Here is a 23,005-nt window from a genome sequence, read left to right on the forward strand (position 1 = left end):
TGTATTTGTGTATCCATGCCTGGGGGAAACAAAAGAATCCGAACACATGGGATACTGTGGGGGGGGGGGGGCAAGGCTTTGTGGATGTCAGATACTCTGCACTGGTATGCTGCGAAGTGGGTCCGGCTTATGTTGTTGAAAAGGGCCAGGGTCGATCAGAGTATGTACAGTAGAAGTTTCATTAAGTTCACCGGCTGCCGCTTTATTTAAAGTCTCAAACATGACCCTTTCTGCGTGCGCCCTCTGTCGGTCATCCAGCCTCTGTAGTCTCTCGCCAGCAAATGTTGCGAAGTTGTCCCGCTTGGCCTGGGTCTGTAGCAGTAGAATCTTGTTCACCAGAGATATTAGATCTGGTGATGGCGGCAAGCTGGCCTTTATTTTCCTTGATTTTCTTTGTCGCTGAGGCACAAGGTCTTCACTTGTAGAGGCCATAGGGTCTTCATTCGCCGATGCCATAGGTTCCTCATTCCTTGACAGCACACTCGCCTCCTCCATACCACGTTCCGTAGCCGGGATGTCGTCATCTTGCCGATGGTGCTGTGGGAACACAAAATTAAAGTTAAGATTTTGGTTACAACATCCAGCAGGTATGTCATGACCAGCATGGGTACACGTGCACTAAAAAACAAATGTGAGGGGCGGCTAAACTATGGCATGTACATTGAAAGTATAAATGCTATTTACAGGGAAGCAAAGAAGGTACTTACATCTTCAACAGGGGAGTCAGTCTGGATATCAGGGTCTTCTTCCGGGGTCGGCCGCATCGTACACGCCATTTTCCGAGGTAGCTCCTGGTCACGGGTGAAGGCAAGCAAGTCATAATACCATAATGTTGGCACATAATGCTCATCTGTGCCGGTAACCGACTTCTTTGACTTCTCCACCCGGTTCTTTCTTATATATGGTGCGTAGACCCTGTATTTTTCTCTTCTCCAGCTCTTCATCCACCTTCTCGTTGGGGCCATGCCTTTTAAAGAGGGCAATCAATTGCTGGTATGCCTCCCTCTTTTTCTCTCTACTGCAGTAGTCTGTTGATTTTATTTGCCAAAGGCACAGCAGGGAGCGGTAGAGGTCAATCATTTCCCTCATAAACTCTTCACTTTTGAAAGCCATCTGAAAAAGGATAGCATTCAGTGAGCATACATGAAACATTTTAAAACACAGTAAAAAATACTGCACACTGTTTGTTGACCCCCTTAAAATGGCCTCCGATGCATAAGCAAATGTATACTTGTTGGGTGTGGCAAAAACCCACTAAAATAACTTACCGTGTAAACAATGCAATATAGCTGCCTGAAGAACCAAAACATCGATGTCGAGTCACAGCCGAAGAAAATTCACAAACCAGAAAGCTTGTCAGGAACAAAGCCCAGATGAATGGAATCACAGCTGTAGAACGCTGCTAGGATCCAAAATCAGGACGCTGACAGGGCCTTAACAAAGCCCAGATGAAAGAATCTTGCCCGGAGAACACTGCTACGATCCGAAAGCAGAGCGCAGATAGGAATAAAGGAACAATCCGAAACCAAAGCGCAGATAGGAACAAAGGAACGGAATTGCTGCAACGTCGCCTTATTTTAAACCTGCCGCCAATCAGAACGCAGTAGTGTCCACCAATCGGAGATGAGGGGGCACGGAAAAGTAATTTTATGCAAGCCTTTGTGACACAGTACAATTCCTATCAAGGTGTGGATCGTTGAAATAGGTGCTGTGTGAAAGCGCCCCAACGACCAACGAGATCGATAGATCGCTGGGGCGGCCGAAATCGTTGGCAAGTTCTGCATGTTTGACGGCTCCCCAACGATCACGATAAGACTCTCCAGCGATGTCAAAACCGTGACGTAGTAACGATCTCGCTAGCGATCTCGTTATGTGTGACAGGGCCTTTAGCTCTGCAGAAAGCCAAAGGAGAGATACAGTTATATGAAAAAGTTTGGGCACCCCTATTAATCTTAAGCTTAATGTTTTATAAAAATTGGTGTTTTTGCAACAGCTATTTCAGTTTGATATATGTAATAACTGTTGGACACAGTAATGTTTCTGCCTTGAAATGAGGTTTATTGTACTAACAGAAAATGTGCAATCTGCATTCAAACAAAATTTGACAGGTGCATAAGTATGGGCACCCTTATCATTTTCTTGTTTTAAATACTCCTACCTACTTTTTACTGACTTACTAAAGCACTTTTTTTTTGTTTTGTAACCTCATTGAGCTTTGAACTTCATAGCCAGGTGTATGCAATCATGAGAAAAGCTACATAAAGTGGCCACTTGCAAGTTGTTCTCCTGTTTGAATCTCCTCTGAAGAGTGGCATCATGGGCTCCTCAAAACAACTGTCAAATGATCTGAAAACAAAGATTATTCAACATAGTTGTTCAGGGGAAGGATACAAAAAGCTGTCTCAGAGATTTAACCTGTCAGTTTCCACTGTGAGGAACATAGTAAGGAAATGGAAGAACACATGGGCAGTTCTGTTAAGGCCAGAAGTGGCAGGCCAAGAAAAACATCAGAAAGGCAGAGAAGAAGAATGGTGAGATCAGTCAAGGACAATCCTCAGACCACCTCCAGAGAGCTGCAGCATCAACTTGCTGCAGATGGTGTCACTGTGCATCGGTCAACTATACAACGCACTTTACACAAGGAGAAACTGTATGGGAGAGTGATGCGAAAGAAGCCGTTTCTGCAAGCACGCCACAAACAGAGTCGGCTGAGGTATGCAAAAGCACATTTGGAGAAGCCAATTTCTTTTTGGAAGAAGGTCCTGTGGACTGATGAAACCAAGATTGAGTTGTTTGGTCATACAAAAAGGCGTTATGCATGGCGGCAAAAAAACACAGCATTCCAAGAAAAACACTTGCTACCCACAGTAAAATTTGGTGGAGGTTCAATCATGCTTTGGGGCTGTGTGGCCAATGCCGGCACCGGGAATCTTGTTAAAGTTGAGGGACGCATGGATTCCACTCAGTATCAGCAGATTCTTGACATTAATGTTCAAGAATCAGTGACAAAGTTGAAGTTACGCAGGGGATGGATCTTTCAGCAAGACAATGATCCAAAACACCGCTCCAAATCTACTCAGGCATTCATGCAGAGGAACAATTACAATGTTCTGGAATGGCCATCCCAGTCCCCAGACCTGAATATCATTGAACATCTGTGGGATCATTTGAAGAGGGCTGTCCATGCTCGGCGACCATCAAACTTAACTGAACTGGAATTGTTTTGTAAAGAGGAATGGTCAAAAATACCTTCATCCAGGATCCAGGAAATCATTAAAAGCTACAGGAAGCGACTAGAGGCTGTTATTTTTGCAAAAGGAGGATCTACTAAATATTAATGTCACTTTTCTGGTGAGGTGCCCATACTTATGCACCTGTCAAATTTTGTTTGAATGCAGATTGCACATTTTCTGTTAGTACAATAAACCTCATTTCAAGGCAGAAACATTACTGTGTCCAAAAGTTATTACATATATCAAACTGAAATAGCTGTTGCAAAAACACCAATTTTTATAAAACAATAAGCTTAAGATTAATAGGGGTGCCCAAACTTTTTCATATAACTGTAAGAGGAATCGATCTCCTTCTGTCTCACTTGATACTTGTTGTGGTCACTTTAATTGCATCAAGTAAATTGTTAATTAAGCAAACACTGGCAGCACTCAAATTCCTGTTACATCTCTGCTAGGAGGAGGAATTAAAAGCCGCAAAGCAGTAATCACCCAAGGATCAGGATTCCTGAGTGAGTAATCACTGCCCTTTCACATCCTAATGGAAAGTGGCAACTCTATAATGACATGAAAGGACAGTGCAGTGACGGGAAGTGGTTAACTGTTATAACTTCCTTTATCCTGAACATGAATACGGCTTCTCCTCTGAGTTCTTTGATGCATCACCCTTTCTGTGCCTTAAAGCCCAATGAGACGAGTAGATAATTGTAATGTGATTTACTATATGATCATCAGAAGTGACCTATCATTTAAGTCGGTCAAAAATTTACATGTAAAGATTATTGTGTACAAATAATTGCTTATTCTTTCGTCATTTACAGGTGTTGTTATGGAAACAACCTCCATCTCCACTGCATAATCAATGAGCATGAAATTATTATTTATTACATTACACAAATATTATAAATTGATAAATCATAAAAGGTTGTCCCACGAACCAAAGGACATATTAATCAATAGATCTTGGAATAAAAATAAGTTCCACAGTTGGATGTGTTAAAAAAAATGTTCCTGTGGCGAGATAATCTCATAAATGTGCCCCTGCTATTTACTGTATAATGACTGTGTCTAATTGTGTAGGAATATGGTCTGATCATACCACAGCTATTGGCGGTGGAGTAAATACAAGAGTATACAGAGAGGACAGAATGGGTTCGTAGATGCTGCTTGTGAGACAAAACATTTACTTGCCTCATAGAAAGAAACAGCTGGGATCCCATGTGTCATGATTCCACCACTCACTGTCCTGGATGCAGTGAGTGAAAGCTCAGCTGCCCTGTTGAATCAGGGTCGTGCTGAGCTGTCAGTATTGTGAATGACAGCTCATCCGTCCATTCTGAGGCTTTGGCATGCTGAGCTGTCGGTTTTGTGAGTGACAGTCCAGCCGCTTAATCAGGGCAGGGTCACAGTAGGTGTCTCCTATTTTGTGCGATTACCTGCATATTAAGACGGCTGTTAGTGTCCGATTATTGCCAGTCATAGCTTTATCTTGGTGGTGTGTGTGTGTGTGCCTTGTTTTCCAGTGCTGTTTCTGATCTTTTGCTGCCCAACCTTGGACCTTGCCTTTGACCATCCATTTGCCTAGTCCCTTTATATTGATAAGCTACCTTCCTCGAATTCTGACCTTGAACTGTGACCTGACTACACCTTTGTCTTGCCCCTCTGTTTATGATGAGCTCTCTATGTATTGGGCATTGAACCTTTAGACAAACATGCCTCAAGGCTTGTCCATGAGTAGTGACTCAGCACCACACCATGCTGTCTTGTCTATACACTCTGTATAATGTCTTGAGTAAAACATAAAAATGGCTTTAACCCTGTGGAAGTCCTTTGATGTTCAATCCTACTTGATTTAGAGCTATAATGTGTTCCACATTCTAAACTTGAAAATGTTTTTTCCTGTGTAAATTCACTGATGTTTAACAAGATCTGATCTAATAGTGAAACATTTTCCACATTCAAAACATGAAAATGGCTTCCCTTTCTGTGAACTCTTTCGTGTCTAACAAGAGCTGATTTTTACTAAAAACATTTTTCACATTTAGGGCATGAAAATGGCTTTTACCCTTTTTGAATCCTTTGATGTCCAATGAGATTATTTTTCTAATTGAAACATTTCCCACATTGTGAACATAAAAATTGTTTCTCCCATGTGTGAATTCTTTGATGTCTAACCAAGTGAGACTTCTGTTCAAAACATTTCCCACATTCTGAACATGAATACAGCTTTCCTTATCTGTGAATTCTCTCATGTTTTACCAGATTTGATTTCTGATTAAAGCATTTTCCACATTCCTCACATGAAAATGGCTTCTCCCCAGTGTGAATTCTCTGATGAGTAAGTAGATATTGTTTCCCGGAAAAACATTTTCCACATTGTGAACATGAAAATGGCTTCTCCCCTGTGTGAATTATCTGATGTCTAACAAGTTGACGTTTGCTGGCAAAACATTTTCCACATTGTAAACATGAAAATGGCTTCTCCCCTGTGTGAATTCTCTGATGTGTAACAAGATGTTGTTTTCTGCCGAAACATTTTCCACATTGGGAACATGAATACGGCTTGTTCCCTGTGTGAATTCTTTGATGTCCAATAAGATCTGATTTCTGGTGAAAACATTTCCCACATTCTGAACATGAAAATGGCTTCTCCCCTGTGTGAATTCTTTGATGTCCAATTAGAGTTATCTTTTGGTTAAAACATTTTCCACATTCTGAACATGAAAATGGCTTCTCCCCTGTGTGAATTCTCTGATGTGTAACAAGATATTGTTTCGTGATAAAACATTTTCCACATTCTGAACATGAAAATGGCTTCTCCACTGTGTGAATTCTCTGATGATTAAGAAGATATTGTTTCGTGATAAAACATTTCCCACAATGTGAACATGAAAATTGCTTCTCCACTGTGTGAATTCTCTGATGATTAAGAAGATATTTTTTCGTGGTAAAACATTTTCCACATTGTAAACATGAAAATGGCTTTTCCCCTAAGGGAACTTTTTGACGTCCGACACCCAGTCGGTCTTTTCTATTTTGCTTTACAGTCTGTGATGAATCATGAGATATGATCTGTGTAAAAGGATCAGATGAGACATTTTGGATATGAGGGGTGGAGGGTATATCTTCAATCTTGGCATTCTCCTCATAGGCATATTGAATGCTTTTACAATCATCTGCATAAAACTGTGAAGATACCGGATGTTCCTCTGGGTTCCAGGTAAAGTCATCTACAAAAATAAAACAAATTATATTATCTTTTAGCAATATAACCTCCATAATTATATTAATGTTTTATGACATTATAAAGAAGAGATTTATAAAAAAAAAATCACTCATTAACTGACTAAAATAATTGCAAAATAATTTAATTGCAAAACGGATCACAATGTCAGAGCAGGGAGCACAAGGTCACGATGTTACAGTTTTCTCCTTCTGTGCTGAAGACATCTTCATGTTTCATATGTCTCATTGCTCTTTTCTAGTAAATTACCAGGTGGAGAATCATAAGTGAACCTGTAGGTCAGAGCTGCGGGGGGCGTCTATCTCACATAATCCCGGTCATGTCTGCTACATTTACTTTAGCAGAGAGCATAGCAAAGGGGAGGAGAAGTATGGTCATGGTCAAAGAAAACCGATCAAAGGATCTCACTGAGAAGCCCTGTGATGTACACACTTGGATAAAGGGTGTATAATGAAATGAATAGTCATGTGACTGATAACACGGGCATATACAGTGGGTACGGAAAGTATTCGGACCTCTTTAAATTTTTCACTGTTTCATTGTAGCCATTTGGTAACTTCTAAAAAGTTAATTTTTTTTCTAATTAAAGTACACTCTGCACCCCATCTTGACTGAAAAATACCAGAAATGTAGAAATTTTTGCAAATTTATTAAAAAAGAAAAATTGAAATATCACATGGTCATAAGTATTCAGACCCTTTGCTCAGTATTGAGTAGAAGCCCCCTTTTGAGCTAGTACAGCCATGAGTGTGTATAATGAAACGTATACACGTGGTCAAAATTTTGGTACCCCTCGTTTAATGAAAGAAAAAAAACACAATAATCACAGAAATAACTTAAATCTGAGAAAAGTAATAATAAATTAAAAATCTATGAAAATGAACAACTGAAAGTCAGACATTGCTTTTCTGCTTCCAGAGAATTTTTAAAAAAAATTAAACTCATGAAATAGGCCTGGATTTTTATTTATAAGCAATTTTTCCTTTATTTGGTGCTGGATTTTTTCTCTTTTTGATGCGTTCTGCTGTTGGGGAAACCGGCCCTGCTATATCCGAGCATCAGTCCTGGTACTTCATATGTATAGGCCGGGACTTCATGGTGTGCTGCCAATCAGAGGTGGGGCGGGGTTATACAGAATATGAATATCATGAATACGCTAGACTACCTGGCAGCAGGTTTACTAGTCCTCTAGTGATAATCCCCGTGATATTATCAAAACTACAGCAATCAGCCCAATAAGAGACACATCTTTGGAATCAGGGTCTCTGACTGTTAAATATTAATTATGGATATTCATTTTATTTTGAATTCTGTAAGATTGCATCAGCCTCGTGCTAAGGGTGTCTAGATGACATGCGCTATTTGTGTGTGTATTTTTTGTTCACTACCATATACAAAATAAAAGGGCCTATAAAAGCCCATGTTAGAGATGGGGGGGTGGTCTCTTGCCATTCCACAGGACACAGGACGAGGGTCTGTGTGTTAACCAGCAGCTGATGTAGGGCCAAGGAAACACGTTCTTTACCCGGACACACGTGCTGGATCCCAGGAAAAGATGGGTGAATTTCAACTATTAAGCTAATTATGGACAAATGGACAATCACTCTATTACTATCTAATTATTGTATGTACCTTTTGCAATAATTCTTTTTAATGGACAATCCAAGAATAAATCGATACATTTTTTTATAAGAAAATCTTGATATTGATACCTTGAGAAGTCCTCGATAGAGAAAAATAATACAGAAACACCAAGGTTACTTACCGGTAGCCGGTTTTTACTGAGCTCATGACAGCACACCTTGAGAGAGAGGATCCGCCCCACCAAGGACAGGAAACCGTCTGAAATAAAAGGGCGGCACCTCTCCCTCGCTTCAGATGTTTACAGAGCATTGAGAGGACCTCCCTAAACAGGTTAGGCACATAACCAACACCACAATATACATATACACACCACCCCAAACAGTGCACACCAGTGTGTGAGAAACATAGAAAAAATAAGGGGGGGAAACTACGGGTGCTGTCATGGGCTCAGGAAAAACCGGCTACCGGTAAGTAACCTTGGTGTTTTCCCCTCCCCCATGACAGCACACCTTGAGAGAATTTTGGAGAATTTATGAGCACCCTAGGGAGGGACCACCGCCTGAAGTACCCTTCTCCCAAAGGTGAGATCAGAAGAGGATAGATCCAACCGATAGTGCTTAAAGAAGGTGGATGGTGTAGACCAAGTAGCAGCCCTACATATCTGCTCGATCGAGACGTCTGCTCTCTCTGCCCAGGAGGTTGCAACGGCTCTGGTGGAATGAGCCCTCACATTGTCCGGGGTTGAAACCCCTGTGGACGTATAGGCTAAGCAAATGGCCTCCCTGAGACACCTAGAGATGGTACCCTTGGACACCCCATGACCTTTCCTACACCCTTGAAAGGCCAGGAACAGAGAACAGTCTTTCCTCCACAGACTAGTCATGTGAATGTACTGTAGCAGGGACCTCCTAACATCTAGGCTATGGAACCTGACTTCCCCTGGGTTCTTGGGATTGCTGCAGAACGAGGGTAGCACAATCTCCTGACTACGGTGAAATCTAGATACCACCTTGGGAAGGTATGCTGGATCTGGCCGCAAGGTGACCCTATCCTCAAAGATTTGTGTGTAAGGAGGATTAACCGAGAGGGCCTGCAGATCACCCACCCTACGGGCTGACGTTAAGGCCACTAGAAGGATGGTCTTAAGGGTGAGAATTTTTCGAGAAACCTTGTGTAGGGGTTCGAATGGTTCACTAGTAAGAGCGTTCAAGACTAAATTCAGGTCCCAAGGAGGAACACCCATGGACCTAACCGGTCCAGCTCTGGCACAGGACTTGATAAACCTTGAGATCCACCTATTCCCAGCCAGATTACAATTGTAGAGTGCTCCCAAAGCTGAAACTTGAACCTTAAGGGTCCCTGTAGCTAGACCCAGGTCCCGCCCCTTTTGCAGAAATTCCAGGATCCCTCTGATCGGAGGTTTGCTCGATAGCGGAATATCTATAAACTCTAGGAATTTACCCCAAACCCTGCTATAAATCTTAGTTGTAATCGGTTTTCTGCTCCCCAATAAAGTAGAAACTAAGCCTGGTGAAAACCCCTTGCTACTCAATAGCGACCTCTCAAATTCCATGCCGAAAGATGGAACCCCCTGGCCTGGGCATGGAATACTGGTCCCTGCATGAGAAGGTCCGGCCTTTCTGGTAGAATCCAGGGATCTGACACCGACATTAGCCGAAGCAGAGAGAACCAAGGCCTCTTGGGCCAAAAAGGGGCTATCAAAATCACCCTGGCGCCTTCCTCCCGGATCTTCCTCACCACTACTGGAATCATCACTAATGGCGGAAAGGCATAGGCCTTCCTGAACCCCCAAGGAATCTGGAGGGCATCTACGGCATGGGGATTTTCTGCCGGATTTAGGGAGCAAAATCTCTGCACCTTTCTGTTTGCCCTTGTGGCGAACAGGTCTATGTCTGGCTGCCCCCATAACTGGACAATCTGATGGAAGACCTCCGGGTTCAACCCCCACTACCCCTGTCTTAGGGTATGGCGGCTTAGAAAATCTGCTTTCACGTTTTCTATCCCCTTTATGTGAAGGGCGCTGAGGGATAGGAGGTTTCGCTCTGCTAGACCAAGGATCCTGTCTGCCACCACCATCAGAGGGCGTGACCTTGTCCCTCCTTGGTGATTCACATAGGCTACTGCGGTCCGGTTGTCGGACCTGACCTGGACATGGTGATTTTGGATGTGAGGGAGGAAGCCCCTGAGGGATCTTTCTACTGCCCAAAGCTCCTTTAAGTTTGAGGATGATCCCCTCTCGTGGTAAGCCCAGTGACCCTGTATTGAGAGTTCTGCCAGATGACCCCCCCATCCGGAACTGCTTGCGTCGGTCGTAACTACCCGATCTATCGATCTGGACCATTGAACGCCTGTGGTCAGATTTCCCCTGACTGTCCACCACGAAAGAGAATCTACTACTTCTGGGGAGAGAGAGAGCCTGCCTTCTAAACGCCCGTTGCAGGACCTCTGTGCTGACAGGACCTCCCACTGAAGCCGCCTCATATGCCCCTGGGCCCACATTACTGCTGGGAGACAGGCCGTCATAGAACCCAGGAGGGACATTGCCTCTCTCAGAGACATCTCTGGAGCTTGAATGGACTTCGAGACTAATGCAATTAACCTGTAGATTTTGTCCTCTGGGAGGAAGCAGGTTTGACGACGAGAGTCTAGGATTAGACCCAGAAAGGTCTGAGTCCTGGAGGGGGTTAGTCTTGATTTTTGGAAATTTACTAACCACCCCAGCTGATGCAACACTTCCGTGACCACTAGGAGCTGACCGGAGCAGTGGGCTTCTGTTTTCCCTATTATCAAGAAGTCGTCTAAATATGGCACGATCACTACATTCTTGATCCGTAGGAAGGCTGTCACTTCTGCTATTAGTTTCGTAAATATTCTCGGGGCAATGGAGAGGCCAAAGGGTAGGGCAGCAAACTGAAAATGCCTCAGCTTCCCCTGAATAAACCGGGCTACTCTCAGATACTTCTGATACTCCGGATGGATTGGGACGTGATAATATGCGTCCTTCAAGTCTATTACAGCCATAAAGCAGTTGCGATGTAAGAGCTTCACTGCCGAGCTTACTGACTCCATCTTGAAAGTCTGGTTTTCTACTACTTGGTTCAGACTCCTGAGGTTGATGATGGTCCTTAAGGACCCGTTTGTTTTTTTTATCATGAATAGTGGGGAATAGAACCCCCTCCCTCTCTGTGTTGCTGGTACTTCGAGAAGGACCTGCTTTCCTACTAACTCTAACACTTCTGTTTCCAGGGCTAATTGTTCTTCCTGGACCTTCCGTAGGGGGGTAACCACAAAGGTCCGCCAGGGGGTCTGGCTGAACCGGATCTTCAGGCCCCCACTGATAATTTTCAGAATCCATGGGTTTGTTGTTATCGCGTCCCAAGCTGGAAAAAAGTGGGAAAGCCTTCCACCCACTTCCAGCCTGGCGTCATTGGGAGGATCTCTTCGAACTCGAGGATGGTCCTCCAAACATGTAGCCCGATTCTTTTTTGGACTTGGTTTCCCATTTCTTTTTGTCTCCCGGAGGACGACCCCGGTTAAATTTTCTCCTCCGAAAACTAAATCTTCTTGGTTCCCCCGAAAATCCCGGGAACCCTTTGGTTTTATCGCCTGCTTTTTCTAACCGGTCTTCTAACTTTTGGCCAAACAGGAGTCTACCGTCACACGGGAGGGAGCACAGTTTCTGTTTCGAAGGTAGGTCGCCTAGGCAACCCTTGAGCCACAAGGCCCGCCTGGCTGCGTTGGATAGTCCCGCTGCCCTAACTGACAGTCTGACAGAGTCAGCTGAAGAGCCGATGCTGTTTGTATTAAAGGTAGCTCTGCAAGTATTGCCTCCCGGGATTTAGATGCTCTCTCTTCCTCCAGACCCATGGTTGATCTTACTGCCCTAACCAGTCTGTCTGTATTCTTAATGGGGAAGCAGGGTCTACCGCCCCCCGATGAGGAAGAGGACGATGAATCCCACTGCTCCTCGGACTGGGAAGAATCAGAGACGGAGGAAACCTCTCTACGGGGCCTTTTCTTCCCTCTAAGGAACCCCTTCAGGGACCCCTGAACTTCTGCATGTACTATGGACTTTAAATTTGCAGCAAAATCCCGGGAATTCTCAGCTAAGGTTTTGGTCACACAGCCCTGGCAAAGTGGTTTCTGCCACTCTACTGAGAGAGAAGCTTGGCAAAGGGCACACATCCTATGCTTTTGCTTGGCACTACTCTTCTTAGGCTCCTAAAAAAAGGAAGCACATAAGAGACTTCCCGTTACTAACCAGTGACATTCACGAAGCTCACTCACCCTCGGAGGTCACAAAAGGGTACCGGATTCGGAGGCTGTCGCGGAACCGATGATTCCATTCTGGATGGTCCCGAGGCACTAGAAGCCTTACTCCTGCGGCTGCCACTACGATTACTCGAGCGGCTGTCTGTATACGATGCATCCCTCTGCTTCTGTTGCTGAGGTGGGGGGGTAAGCTGCTGCTCCTGGCTATCTGGATCAGCCATGTCTCAGAAGCGCACCACGCTTCCAGGATAGCTCCCCCCCCTTAAATATAGGGCCATCCAGCCTCCTCCGGTTTGTGGGCCCTCCCCCTTCCTCAGGCCGGAGCTCCGTTGGAAAAAAAAACAAAAAAAAAACGGCCTGGGACGCTCCGATGGGCGCCTCCATCTTCGATCGGCGCCGCCTCCTGACGTCACCCAGCGCGCCGCTCCCAGCGTGCCCTGCGCCGTGACGTCAGGCGCGTCACACCTGGAAGCGTTCCACACTGCAGGGGGAGGACGGCGCCGCGGTCTCCGGGAGGACAGAGCCTGCCTCACCGCGTGCGCCCCGCTCGGCGCAGAGACCCCAGGGGAAGCTGCGGACGGCGCTTCTGGGATACTGAACCCGGTGCACAGGCCAGTGCCCGCTCTTCCACACCGGGACAGCCCCAGGTAAGTCTTCTTTCCAGACAGGTTCCCCATCAAGGACAGGAAACCAACTGAAGCGAGGGAGAGGTGCCGCCCTTTTATTTCAGATGGTTTCCTGTCCTTGGTGGGGTGGATCCTCTCTCTCAAGGTGTGCTGTCATGGGGGAGGGGAAAAGAAGTATTATTTAACACTGATCCTATGATAAGCTGCACTGCTGATCAAGTGGGAAAGGCCTAATGACAGATTCCCTTTAAACTAAACTAGTAAGGCTTAGTGCCCACGATGCAGAAATGAAGCAGAAATTTCCTGAGCATATCTGCACCTCCTTGGCAGAAAAACGCATGCGTTTTTGACGTGGTTTTGCATGCGTATTTGCCATGCGTTTTTCCAATGCATTGTATAGGCAAATACGCATGCAGAAACGCACAAGAATTGGTCATGTCCGTATTTTTTCTTTGAGTAAAATCTGCGCAGAAAAAATCCGGACCATGTGCACAGAACTTGCAGAATGTCAAAGGAAGTCAAGGGAAAAGGTATGAAATGCGTTTCTGGAGCGTTTACGAGCTGCAAATACGCACCAAAAACGCATAGTGGGCTCACAGTCTAAGACTAAAAAGTGAATAATAATAATAGTTAAATTAATTAAACAAATGTAAATATATACATACATACAGTTATGTTATATATCTGTAGCGCCCCGAGGGTTCGGTCGCTACAGAGGTATTGCATCTCACCCAGAGGTGTGATATCTCACTTCCAGGTAAGGATGGAGTGTGGCTCAGGACCCTAACACCCACATGCACTACACCACATTTCCGGGGGGCAGGGCGACAATGCTCCCGGGTTTGAGCACAACTGTCCCTGTCCCTGGCAGGAGTGGGGGGAGAGAACACCTAGAAAGGGGGAACCCAGTAGTGTGTGGGTGGGGAGAGTAGATTCAGGGTGCACTGAAAGTAGGTGTATATAAGGTGGGCACCATCTTAGAGAAAGGGAGAGAGCAGAGAGAGAAGGCGGCTGGGAGCAGAGGCTCTGCATGGGCTCTGCTCCGCAGGCAGGCCAAGTCTCAAGGCCTGTGCCTGGAGGAGAAGAAAGGAGAGGAGAGAAACGGAGGAGGCTCCAGGAGTGGAATGAAGGGACACCAGGGGTGCGGACCGCTCAGCCGCCACCGCACGCCCGCCACTACCAGAGTAGGGGGGTCAGGCCAAGAAAGGGAACCGGATCCTTCATCTAGTGGAGGAGAGCAACTACCCTCAGCTAGTAACCGGAGGCCGTGGCATTGTACGTGCACGGCCCACCACTACACCCGTTAGGAAGGCACCACATAGGACCCAGGGAAACGGAACATACGTTTGCCCGCCAAGGCCCGAGGCAGCTGGACAGAAACGTGGTCAATTGTGGGGTACAACAGGCCAGAGAAAGGACACACGAAGGGGGTCCTGAAAAGCATTCCAAAGGTACCTGGGAGTTGGCTGAGCCCCCTCACCTGGTGAGCACAGCACGACGTGGGCAGCCATCACCTGCAGAAGTGGCTTGGAGTGTAAAACTGTGAGTAAAGACCCTGGACTGCATCACTGGACTCAGAGTCATTACTGTTGCTCCCGTGCACCATCACCCCCACCATCTGCACTCACTGCCCTGAGGCTATACTCCTCCCGTGGGGAGTTATACTACCCTCTGCTGCGCACACATCAGCCTCAGCGGTCTGCCCCGCAGCGGCAGTTCTCAGTGACCGCAATCCACGGGTGGCGTAGTCGGACATTTAAACATTACGAAACCAAGTAAACAGATCCGCCACTGGTTTGACCACCCTGAGCCACGGGACCGGGTCGCCGCCACAGAGACTACAACCCCCAGCGTTACACAGAGGCCCGGCTCCGGGTATTCTCATACACACATGGCCCAGGGGACACGTCAGCTTTGGCATAGTCGGCAGGATCGAAACCAACCCGTTATCATCGGGTATTGTGTGCCTAGAGACTGTTTCACTGTATTGAATGTGGCGCCCGCCCCAGAAGAATGGACGCCATTATGAGCGTGCCAAAAGACAACAAGAAGCCACCTCCCATCGTGGGCCAGGTCCCAGAATGGCGCCAAAGACAGAGCCCACCCCCAACAGCCATGAGTGCGGCTGTAGAGATGTCCATCAACGTGGGGGGGCTGCCCCTGAGAGTGATTGTCAGCAGATTGCCCCGGGACCACCCCCAACAGGGGTGGAAAGGAAAGAAAGCTGAAGGGCAGGGTGTGTTTGGATCAGTCTTTGCAGACCACACCCGGAGATGGTGGGGAGCGCCAGTCCCAGTACCCTGACCAGTGGCCTGCTGCAGGCCGAAGCGGCTTCGTGCAGCCTCACGGAGCTGATGGCCCAGCTCCCCGGAGAGGACCCTGAATTCCTCCGGGCTGGGCTGGATGAATTGGACCGGAGGATGGTCCAGGCACAGCGGGAGGCCATCGCGGGGTGGAAGGAAGAGATGGACCGGCGGGTCGCGGCCTGGCAGCAAGTGGCGCTGCAAGCACCCGACAGCGTGCCTGCCCCTGAGGACAGAGGAGGACCTCCGGAGGCTGAGAGCAGCGCTGCAAAGGGAATAAGTAAGGGGGACGCCCCTGCTTCAAGCTCGGGCGCCACTAGCCTGCCCCTAGACCCCGTCGCGGAGCCGATCGCCCCAGAAGTCGCTGCACCTCCTCCGCTCCTGCCGCCTACACCTAGGCCCCAAGTCCCGAGGGCAGGCACCGGACCACACCCCACGCCGTGCCTATTGATCCCGGGTGTGGTCAGAAGCGGCCCGCTCCAAGCCTGGTCGCAAGGCCTGATGCCCCCAGGAGCCTTCCACCAACGGGCGCCCCCGGTTCCAACACTACCACCCCTGGGTACGGACCTATATAGTCAGGATGCCGGTCCTGATGGAGAGCCGGTCCCCCTGCTACGCGGATGGGTTCACCATTGCCACCGGAGGGACCTGTCCGCAGGGACCAAAGCCCCGCTTCCTCCGCTACGCAGCCAGTCACCATCCCCCGGCTCCCGGATGAAGAGGTCCAAATATAGTGGGGCCAGACCGGGGAGGACTTGATGGGGTTCTCGCAAGAGACGCGGGCGGACGCAGCTCGCAGGCGGGAATTCTGCCGCTGGGAGATAGCCTAGTTGGAGAAGGAGAAGCAGGCGCGGCGCCAGAGAAAGGAACAGCTACAGGCCCGGAGCACGGAGGAAAAGACCCGGACCCGCTGAGACCCCCAGGCTGCACGCGGTCCCAAAGTCACCGGGATCGTGGTCAGGTTTCGCCAGGAGAAGGGGTGGGGGTTCATTCGGGACCCGACAACTGACACAGACCTCTTTGTTAATCGGAGGGATGTGGAGAGTCGCCTGCCCGCGGGTAACCCGAAACGGGATCTGTTTCCGGGGGATCAGGTGTCATACACCCGACACCGAGGCCTGCGGGGGTGGTACGCCCTCAATGTTCAGAGGGTAGAAGAACACCGCTACCCTGAATCCTGCTACTTGGAGGACCCGGACGAGTCTGAAGAGTATGAGGAGCAGGAACGTCCACCAGGGGGATACCGCTACTAAAGAGCAGCAGCAGAAACTGTAAATAGTTACCCGTCAGGGTGGAAGAAGAAAGAGACACGCCGTTTGGGGATTATAAAAAGTTCACCCGGTTCGGGATTGTTGTCAGTTTATTTGTTTGCTAAAGTTACCCGAAAAGGGTCAGTGAACTATCCGGCTGAGGACTGTGAGCAGCCAATCCTAACTATCCGGCTGAGGACTGGGAGCAGCCAACCCTTGTAAATAGTTGCACTTCTTGAAGTGCCCCCTATTGGTTTTATATACGCCTACCTCAAAAGATACCTGAAGGTGTTTGTTGCACTTAGTAAAATTGCACCTTGTTGGGTGACATGGACACCTGGTCGCGGCAAGGACTGTGGCCTGTTAAAGAGACTTCGCCGATGAAATATTGCTGATAATGTTTTATATTTTGTACTTAAAAGAATGTTGATGGAGAAAAATGTTTTATATGTGACAGATGTGTTTATGCAAGTGAAAAGAGTTTTATAATGTCTTAAGTACATGAAGAAAGTATTACAATATTTTTGAAAAGGAAAAAGTTTTATGGCAAGTAACGTTTAAAAAAAACCAAAACTTTAATTCTGCATGTTTTGAAATCAATTGTCTTTTGCTCTGTTCCAGCCCGCAGACGTGCTGTGATTTACCAGGGGGGAATGTAGCGCCCCGAGGGTTCGGTCGCTACAGAGGTATTGCATCTCACCCAGAGGTGTGATATCTCACTTCCAGGTAAGGATGGAGTGTGGCTCAGGATCCTAACATCCACATGCACAACACCACATTTCCGGGGGGCAGGGCGACAATGCTCCCGGGTTTGAGCACAACTCTGTCCCTGTTCCTGGCTGGAGTGGGGGAGGGAACACTTAGAAAGGGGGAACCCAGTAGTGTGTGGGTGGAGAGAGTAGATTCAGGGTGCACTAGAAGTAGGAGTATATAAGGTGGGCACCATCTTAGAGAAAGGGAGAGAGCAGAGAGAGAAGGTGGCTGGGAGCAGAGGCTCTGCATGGGCTCTGCTCCGCAGGCAGGCCAAGTCTCAAGGCCTGTGCCTGGAGGAGAAGAAAGGAGAGGAGAGAAACGGAGGAGGCTCCAGGAGTGGAGTGAAGGGACCCCAGGGGTGCGGACCGGTCTGCCGCCACCACACGCCCGCCGCTACCAGAGTAGGGGGGTCAGGCCAAGAAAGGGAACCTGATCCCTCATCTAGTGGAGGAGAGCAACTACCCTCAGCTAGTAACTGGAGGCCGTGGCATTGTACGTGCACGGCCCATCACTACATCCGTTAGGAAGGCACCACATAGGACCCAGGGAAACGGAACATTTGCCCGCCAAGGCCCGAGGCAGCTGGACAGAAACGTGGTCAATTGTGGGGTACGACAGGCCAGAGAAAGGACACACGAAGGGGGTCCTGAAAAGCATTCCAAAGGTACCTGGGAGTTGGCCGAGCCCCTCACCTGGTGAGCACAGCACGACGTGGGCAGCCATCACCTGCAGAAGTGGCTTGGAGTGTAAAACTGTGAGTAAAGACCCTGGACTGCATCACTGGACTCAGAGTCATTACTGTTGCTCCCGCGCACCATCACCCCCACCATCTGCACTCACTGCCCTGAGGCTATACTCCTCGCGTTGGGAGTTATACTACCATCTGCTGCGCACACATCAGCCTCAGCGGTCTGCCCCGCAGCGGCAGTTCTCAGTGACCACAATCCATGGGTGGCGTAGTCGGACATTTAAACATTACAAAACCAAGTAAACAATCCGCCACTGGTTTGACCACCCTGAGCCACGGGACCGGGTCGCCGCCACGGAGACTACAACCCCCAGCGTTACACAGAGGCCCAGCTCCGGGTATTCCCATACACACACGGCCAAGGGGGAGCGTCATATCTATGTATGTGTCTCTCTCTCGCTACATAAATATCTATCTATCTATCTATCCATATATATCTCTCTATCTATCTATATATATATATATATATTGGCTATAGATATACAGTACAGACCAAAAGTTTGGACACACCTTCTCTTTTAAAGATTTTTCTGTATTTTCATGACTATGAAAATTGTACATTCACACTGAAGACATCAAAACTATGAATTAACACATGTGGAATTATATATTTAACAAAAAAGTGTGAAACAACTGAAAATATGTCTTATATTCTAGGCTCTTCAAAGTAGCCACCTTTTGCTTTGATGACTGCTTTGCACACTCTTGGCATTCTCATGATGAGCTTCAAGAGGTAGTCACCGGAAATGGTCTTCCAACAATCTTGAAGGAGTTCCCAGAGATGCTTAGCACTTGTTGGCCCTTTTGCCTTCACTCTGCGGTCCAGCTCACCCCAAACCATCTCAATTGGGTTCAGGTCTGATGACTGGAGGCCAGGTCATCTGGCGTAGCACCCCATCACTCTCCCTCTTGGTCAAATAGCCCTTACACAGCCTGGAGGTATGTTTGGGATCATTGTCCTGTTGAAAAATAAATGATGGTCCAACTAAACGCAAAGCGGATGGAACAGCATGCCGCTGCAAGATGCTGTGGTAGCCATGCTGGTTCAGTATGCCTTCAATTTTGTGCTAAGATTTACATGGGGAGAGCTCTTATACTGACAAATGGTCAATTGCTAAATTCCTAGCTCTTGTCTTGTGACAATAGGTGGATAAGAGAGGGGTGAGAGGGGCTTCAGGGGAAGAAAGAATATGTCCAATATTTCTCAATATTTCCATGACATCGCCCCCTCTTTGAGGTGGCGTAGGGGCCGATTTACAGATCACTCCTTTAAGCCTACCTCCTGGCCCAACTTTCCTGGTGATCCGACTAGCCGTGGACCCAACTCGCCCACCATTTTGGCCAACTGGTGATCCAGCTTTCCGATCACCCTGACCGGCTCGGGATACCTTTTCCCCACACCTCTGACAGGCTATGGGTAACCTTCTTCCCATACTCCTGACAGACAGGGGGACACACATTTCTTTTACCTTGCCCGGTTGTGGGGCCTATGCTTCCTGCCATCATTTTTACCTTGGGAGCCGTGCTAGTTATGGGGCAGCTACCATCGACCATGTCACCATCTGACGTGACCCTGGTCACCTGCACGGAACGACCTGCTTCCTGGTGTCCGTGCCTGCTCCCCTTGACCTTAGCACTTATGCTGGCTCATTTTAGGGGATCCTCAGCAGCATCACCCCGCGGTGTGATGTGGCTGAGTTCCCCTTTACCGCAACACACATGTTTATTATGCATTACATCGACACTGACAGTGGCATTAAATGACGTATCAGATCTGGGAGGGTTGTTAGGAATGTAACGGGCAACCATCTGACCCAGATCATTTCACCAATAGCACATTATTGGGGAGATTCTCCAACACCCCCACTTCCCTTAACCCCCTCCCCGCACCCCAGTCCAGGAAAACTCGGGCCATCGGTATGGGACAGTCAGGGTCTTCCAAAGAAGGAGTTCCTCTGATAACACCAACTCAGGGCGTATGAGGGAACATTCTGCGCCAGTGTCCTTACGGCCAACAGTAACCGGTTGTGATTTCTCCCGGGCCCTTCCAACCGCCCCACCCACAAAAAGAATGGCTGCAGTAGGCCCGGGGGCCTCAGGTGTGGTGTCCCTTTTCTGCCTCTCCTGGGCAGACAAGGCTGAGGTGACCCATTTGGCCACAAGTATAGCACTTACGGGAATCAAATGCAGGACGGGTTATGGAAGATGGGGCAGAACACCCTGAGAACGGCTAGCTGGAGCACTGGGGGTGGTGGTCGGCCTACCCCCTTTCCAGCCGGCGGCGGCCGATTTCTGCACCTCTGGTGTGCAGTTGGCATCATATGCATCCACAATATGGGCTGCTTTGGCGGCCTCCTTTGGCTCCCGGTCCAGCACAAACTGTCGCATTTCCACTGGGCAAAGACAAAGAAACTGGTCCTTCACCATCATATCCTTCAAGTCCTCAAAGTTGGTCCTGAGCTCATCCACCATGTCACTGTAACTATCCCGTGGTCCAAGTTGGAGAGTTCTGAACTTTTTCCGGTAAATCTCCGGAGTCAGCTGGTACTTTTTTTTTTATCAGGGCCTGCTTGACGGCCTCATAGTGTCCATCTTGGTCTTGAGGGAGAGAAGCAAACACCTCCCCTGAGCCCTGGAGTTAAATATCTGACCCAATGGGCTTTGGGCAGCTGATACTGCTTGCAAGCTTTTTCAAATCCATGCAGAAATATGTCCAAGTCCCCATCCTTTTCCATCACAGGGAAATGCTCAGGAAGGGGCTTAAAACAGTTGGCACTGTTGGACTCACGGGTTTGGGTGGAGGATGGCTCCTTCTGGATCCGGGCTAGCTCCAGCTGGTACAGACGCTCCTCTTGGGCCTGTCGCTCAGCTCGCTCGGCCTCTCGGAATTTCATGATCAGCTGCAGTTATCCGTCACAATCGTCTGTGGTGTGCTGCTCCAAGGCCATCTGCAGGCGGGGGTCCACACTACCCTGGCTGCAGGTCTGGCTGGCAATCACAGGTGGGACCCATGTAGCAGCGCATCCGGGCCTTGGCTGGCTGCCCCATCATCAGGGTACTGCTGTCGGACGGGCTCTGCAGCACCTTGCAATAGTTCAGCAATCATTCGGGCCTTGGTTTTGTCCATGGGTTCAATCTGTCCCAGCTCACATAGGGCAGTAAGAGTGTCCTTTGACTGCTGATGATACCAGGGCTATCTACGCCAAATAAAAGATAGGACAGAAAAACAAGAGAAGGGGAGGGGATGCAACTGCTACACGTACCGTAATGTCCCAGATAAAAAATATTAAAACAATCAATCTGATTTCTTAAAACTCTGCACAGAATTCTTGGAAGAACCATGCAAGTTTTCAGTGACAGGAATGATTGCTCAATCCAGCCACTGATGTTCTGTAATATCCCACTGCTGCCAACAATTGGTCAAGGTCTCACAGAGAAGACACCGGGGAGATCGTGCAATACCTCAACGTTGCTGTGTCAGGATTTAGTCAGGGATTCACGAGCACACGATCCAGACTACTCACTACTTAGGTATCGGCAAGCGACCAGTTAGCGTATGGCGTCACACCTCCAGATTACAAAGCATGAAATATGTGTCTATGTCCCCGTATGGTCACTGTCAGCTTCACGATAGCCCAATTATTAATATTAGTCGATGCCGCCACTGGCCGACTTTGAAATATAATACAGGCCTGGCCGGACACCTGCGTTCTGGTAGCGTATGGCTTCGGAGGAGGGAACGATTACAGAGCAAAAGAAACAGGACTATTGAATTTTATATTTAATCCAAAAGGGAGGCAGTGTTATGAAAAATATACAAGATTTTACAAAAGGGGACAATACAATACAGAAAAGTCAGTTACATAAAATAAACAGGATTACAGAAGAAACTTACTATAGAGATCGCAGGGATGAATCAGTATAGCTGGAAGAGGGGCTCCGTTGGATATAGCACCTATAACCCCCTGGCAAAGAATGATGATCATCCTCAGTGTATTCTTTTTATGCCGAGAGAGAGACCGGCCCACACACCCCCTGGGGTGACATAACATGGGATGGGCTCCATCCTTCACATTTTATTAAGATATCTGTTTTTTGGGATAACTTATCGCTGGTTTATCCCAGAAGCCCAAAAGTGGTACCATATTTCCTACTATGATTTTACCTTTCTTTAGAGACCACGCATGATATAGCTGTGATTCATTATTTGGTACTTTTGCGCCACAGCTCCCTGGAGAGGCTTACAGCTCTTGAAAAATAAGCAAATTGGTCCTCAGCAGACCCTGCCACTAAAAATATAGATCCCACCATTATCGTATGTATGGAACTTTAGTTATTCCATATTTCGCTTAGGCTCCGAAGAGTGTGGGGTCTTTTGTTAAACTCTCTTTGAAGTCCTGAAAATGAAATTTCAACAGGCAGCTGTAGATTTATCGCAAGCCTGCATCTAATTGTCTCTTGCCTTTGCCAGGGAAAATCTACTCGCATTTTAAGTAGGTTGGTGGCACCTCTCTTGCCAGCATTTGTTTACAAGGCCTTACTCATGTGTGTGTTAATTGGGTTTTTGTGCTGAGATTCACATGGGGACAGCTTTTGTACTGACAAATGGTTGATTGCTAGCTCTTGTCTTGTGACAAAAGGTAGATAAGGGAGAGGTGAGAGGGGCTTCAGGGGAAGAAAGAATATGTCCAATATTTCTCAATATTTTCCTGACACATATTATAAATGCACGACCTGTGACATCACATATAACAGGATCACATTATTATCAATTCAGATTGTGGCTGAACAGTGAATATTCATCTAAAGCTCCTCACCTGGGCGGTTATCTGTAGGAGTTTCCTCTTTACACCGCTGATCGCCCCTCACATTTCTCTCTGGAGCAGTAATATTGTTCAGTTCCTGATCCAAAAGCTGCAAAACAAATATTGTAAAAGTCGCAGATGATTGGAGAAGTCACCGGGAATAATGGTG

General features: G+C 47.6%; 2 protein-coding genes across 2 annotated transcripts in view; both read right to left on the reverse strand.

Annotated features, from left to right (window-relative positions):
• LOC141169530 (uncharacterized) lies at positions 1 to 1,605 on the reverse strand. The gene is made up of 2 exons (XM_073655110.1): positions 708 to 1,605; positions 1 to 537 (listed from the first exon to the last, which is right to left on the reverse strand). Exons 1-2 carry the CDS (start codon positions 963 to 965, stop codon positions 88 to 90), a joined length of 708 nt encoding a protein of 235 aa, XP_073511211.1. The 5' UTR covers positions 966 to 1,605; the 3' UTR covers positions 1 to 87.
• Positions 1,606 to 3,966: 2,361 nt separating this feature from the next.
• LOC141272092 (uncharacterized) overlaps positions 3,967 to 23,005 on the reverse strand; it is a 62,994-nt gene continuing 43,955 nt past the window's right edge. Inside the window, exons 6-7 of the mRNA XM_073682402.1 lie at positions 22,849 to 22,945; positions 3,967 to 6,460 (exon numbers count right to left, since the gene is read on the reverse strand). Coding sequence (XP_073538503.1) covers positions 5,463 to 6,460; positions 22,849 to 22,945 — 1,095 coding nt within the window. The 3' untranslated portion in view covers positions 3,967 to 5,462. The remainder of the gene's footprint in view (positions 6,461 to 22,848; positions 22,946 to 23,005) is intronic.

The sequence above is a fragment of the Phyllobates terribilis genome, unplaced genomic scaffold (genome assembly GCF_046119375.1).
Source record: "Phyllobates terribilis strain yellow unplaced genomic scaffold, ASM4611937v1 Scaffold_1__5_contigs__length_1240528914, whole genome shotgun sequence".
Taxonomy (NCBI): Eukaryota; Metazoa; Chordata; class Amphibia; order Anura; family Dendrobatidae; genus Phyllobates; species Phyllobates terribilis.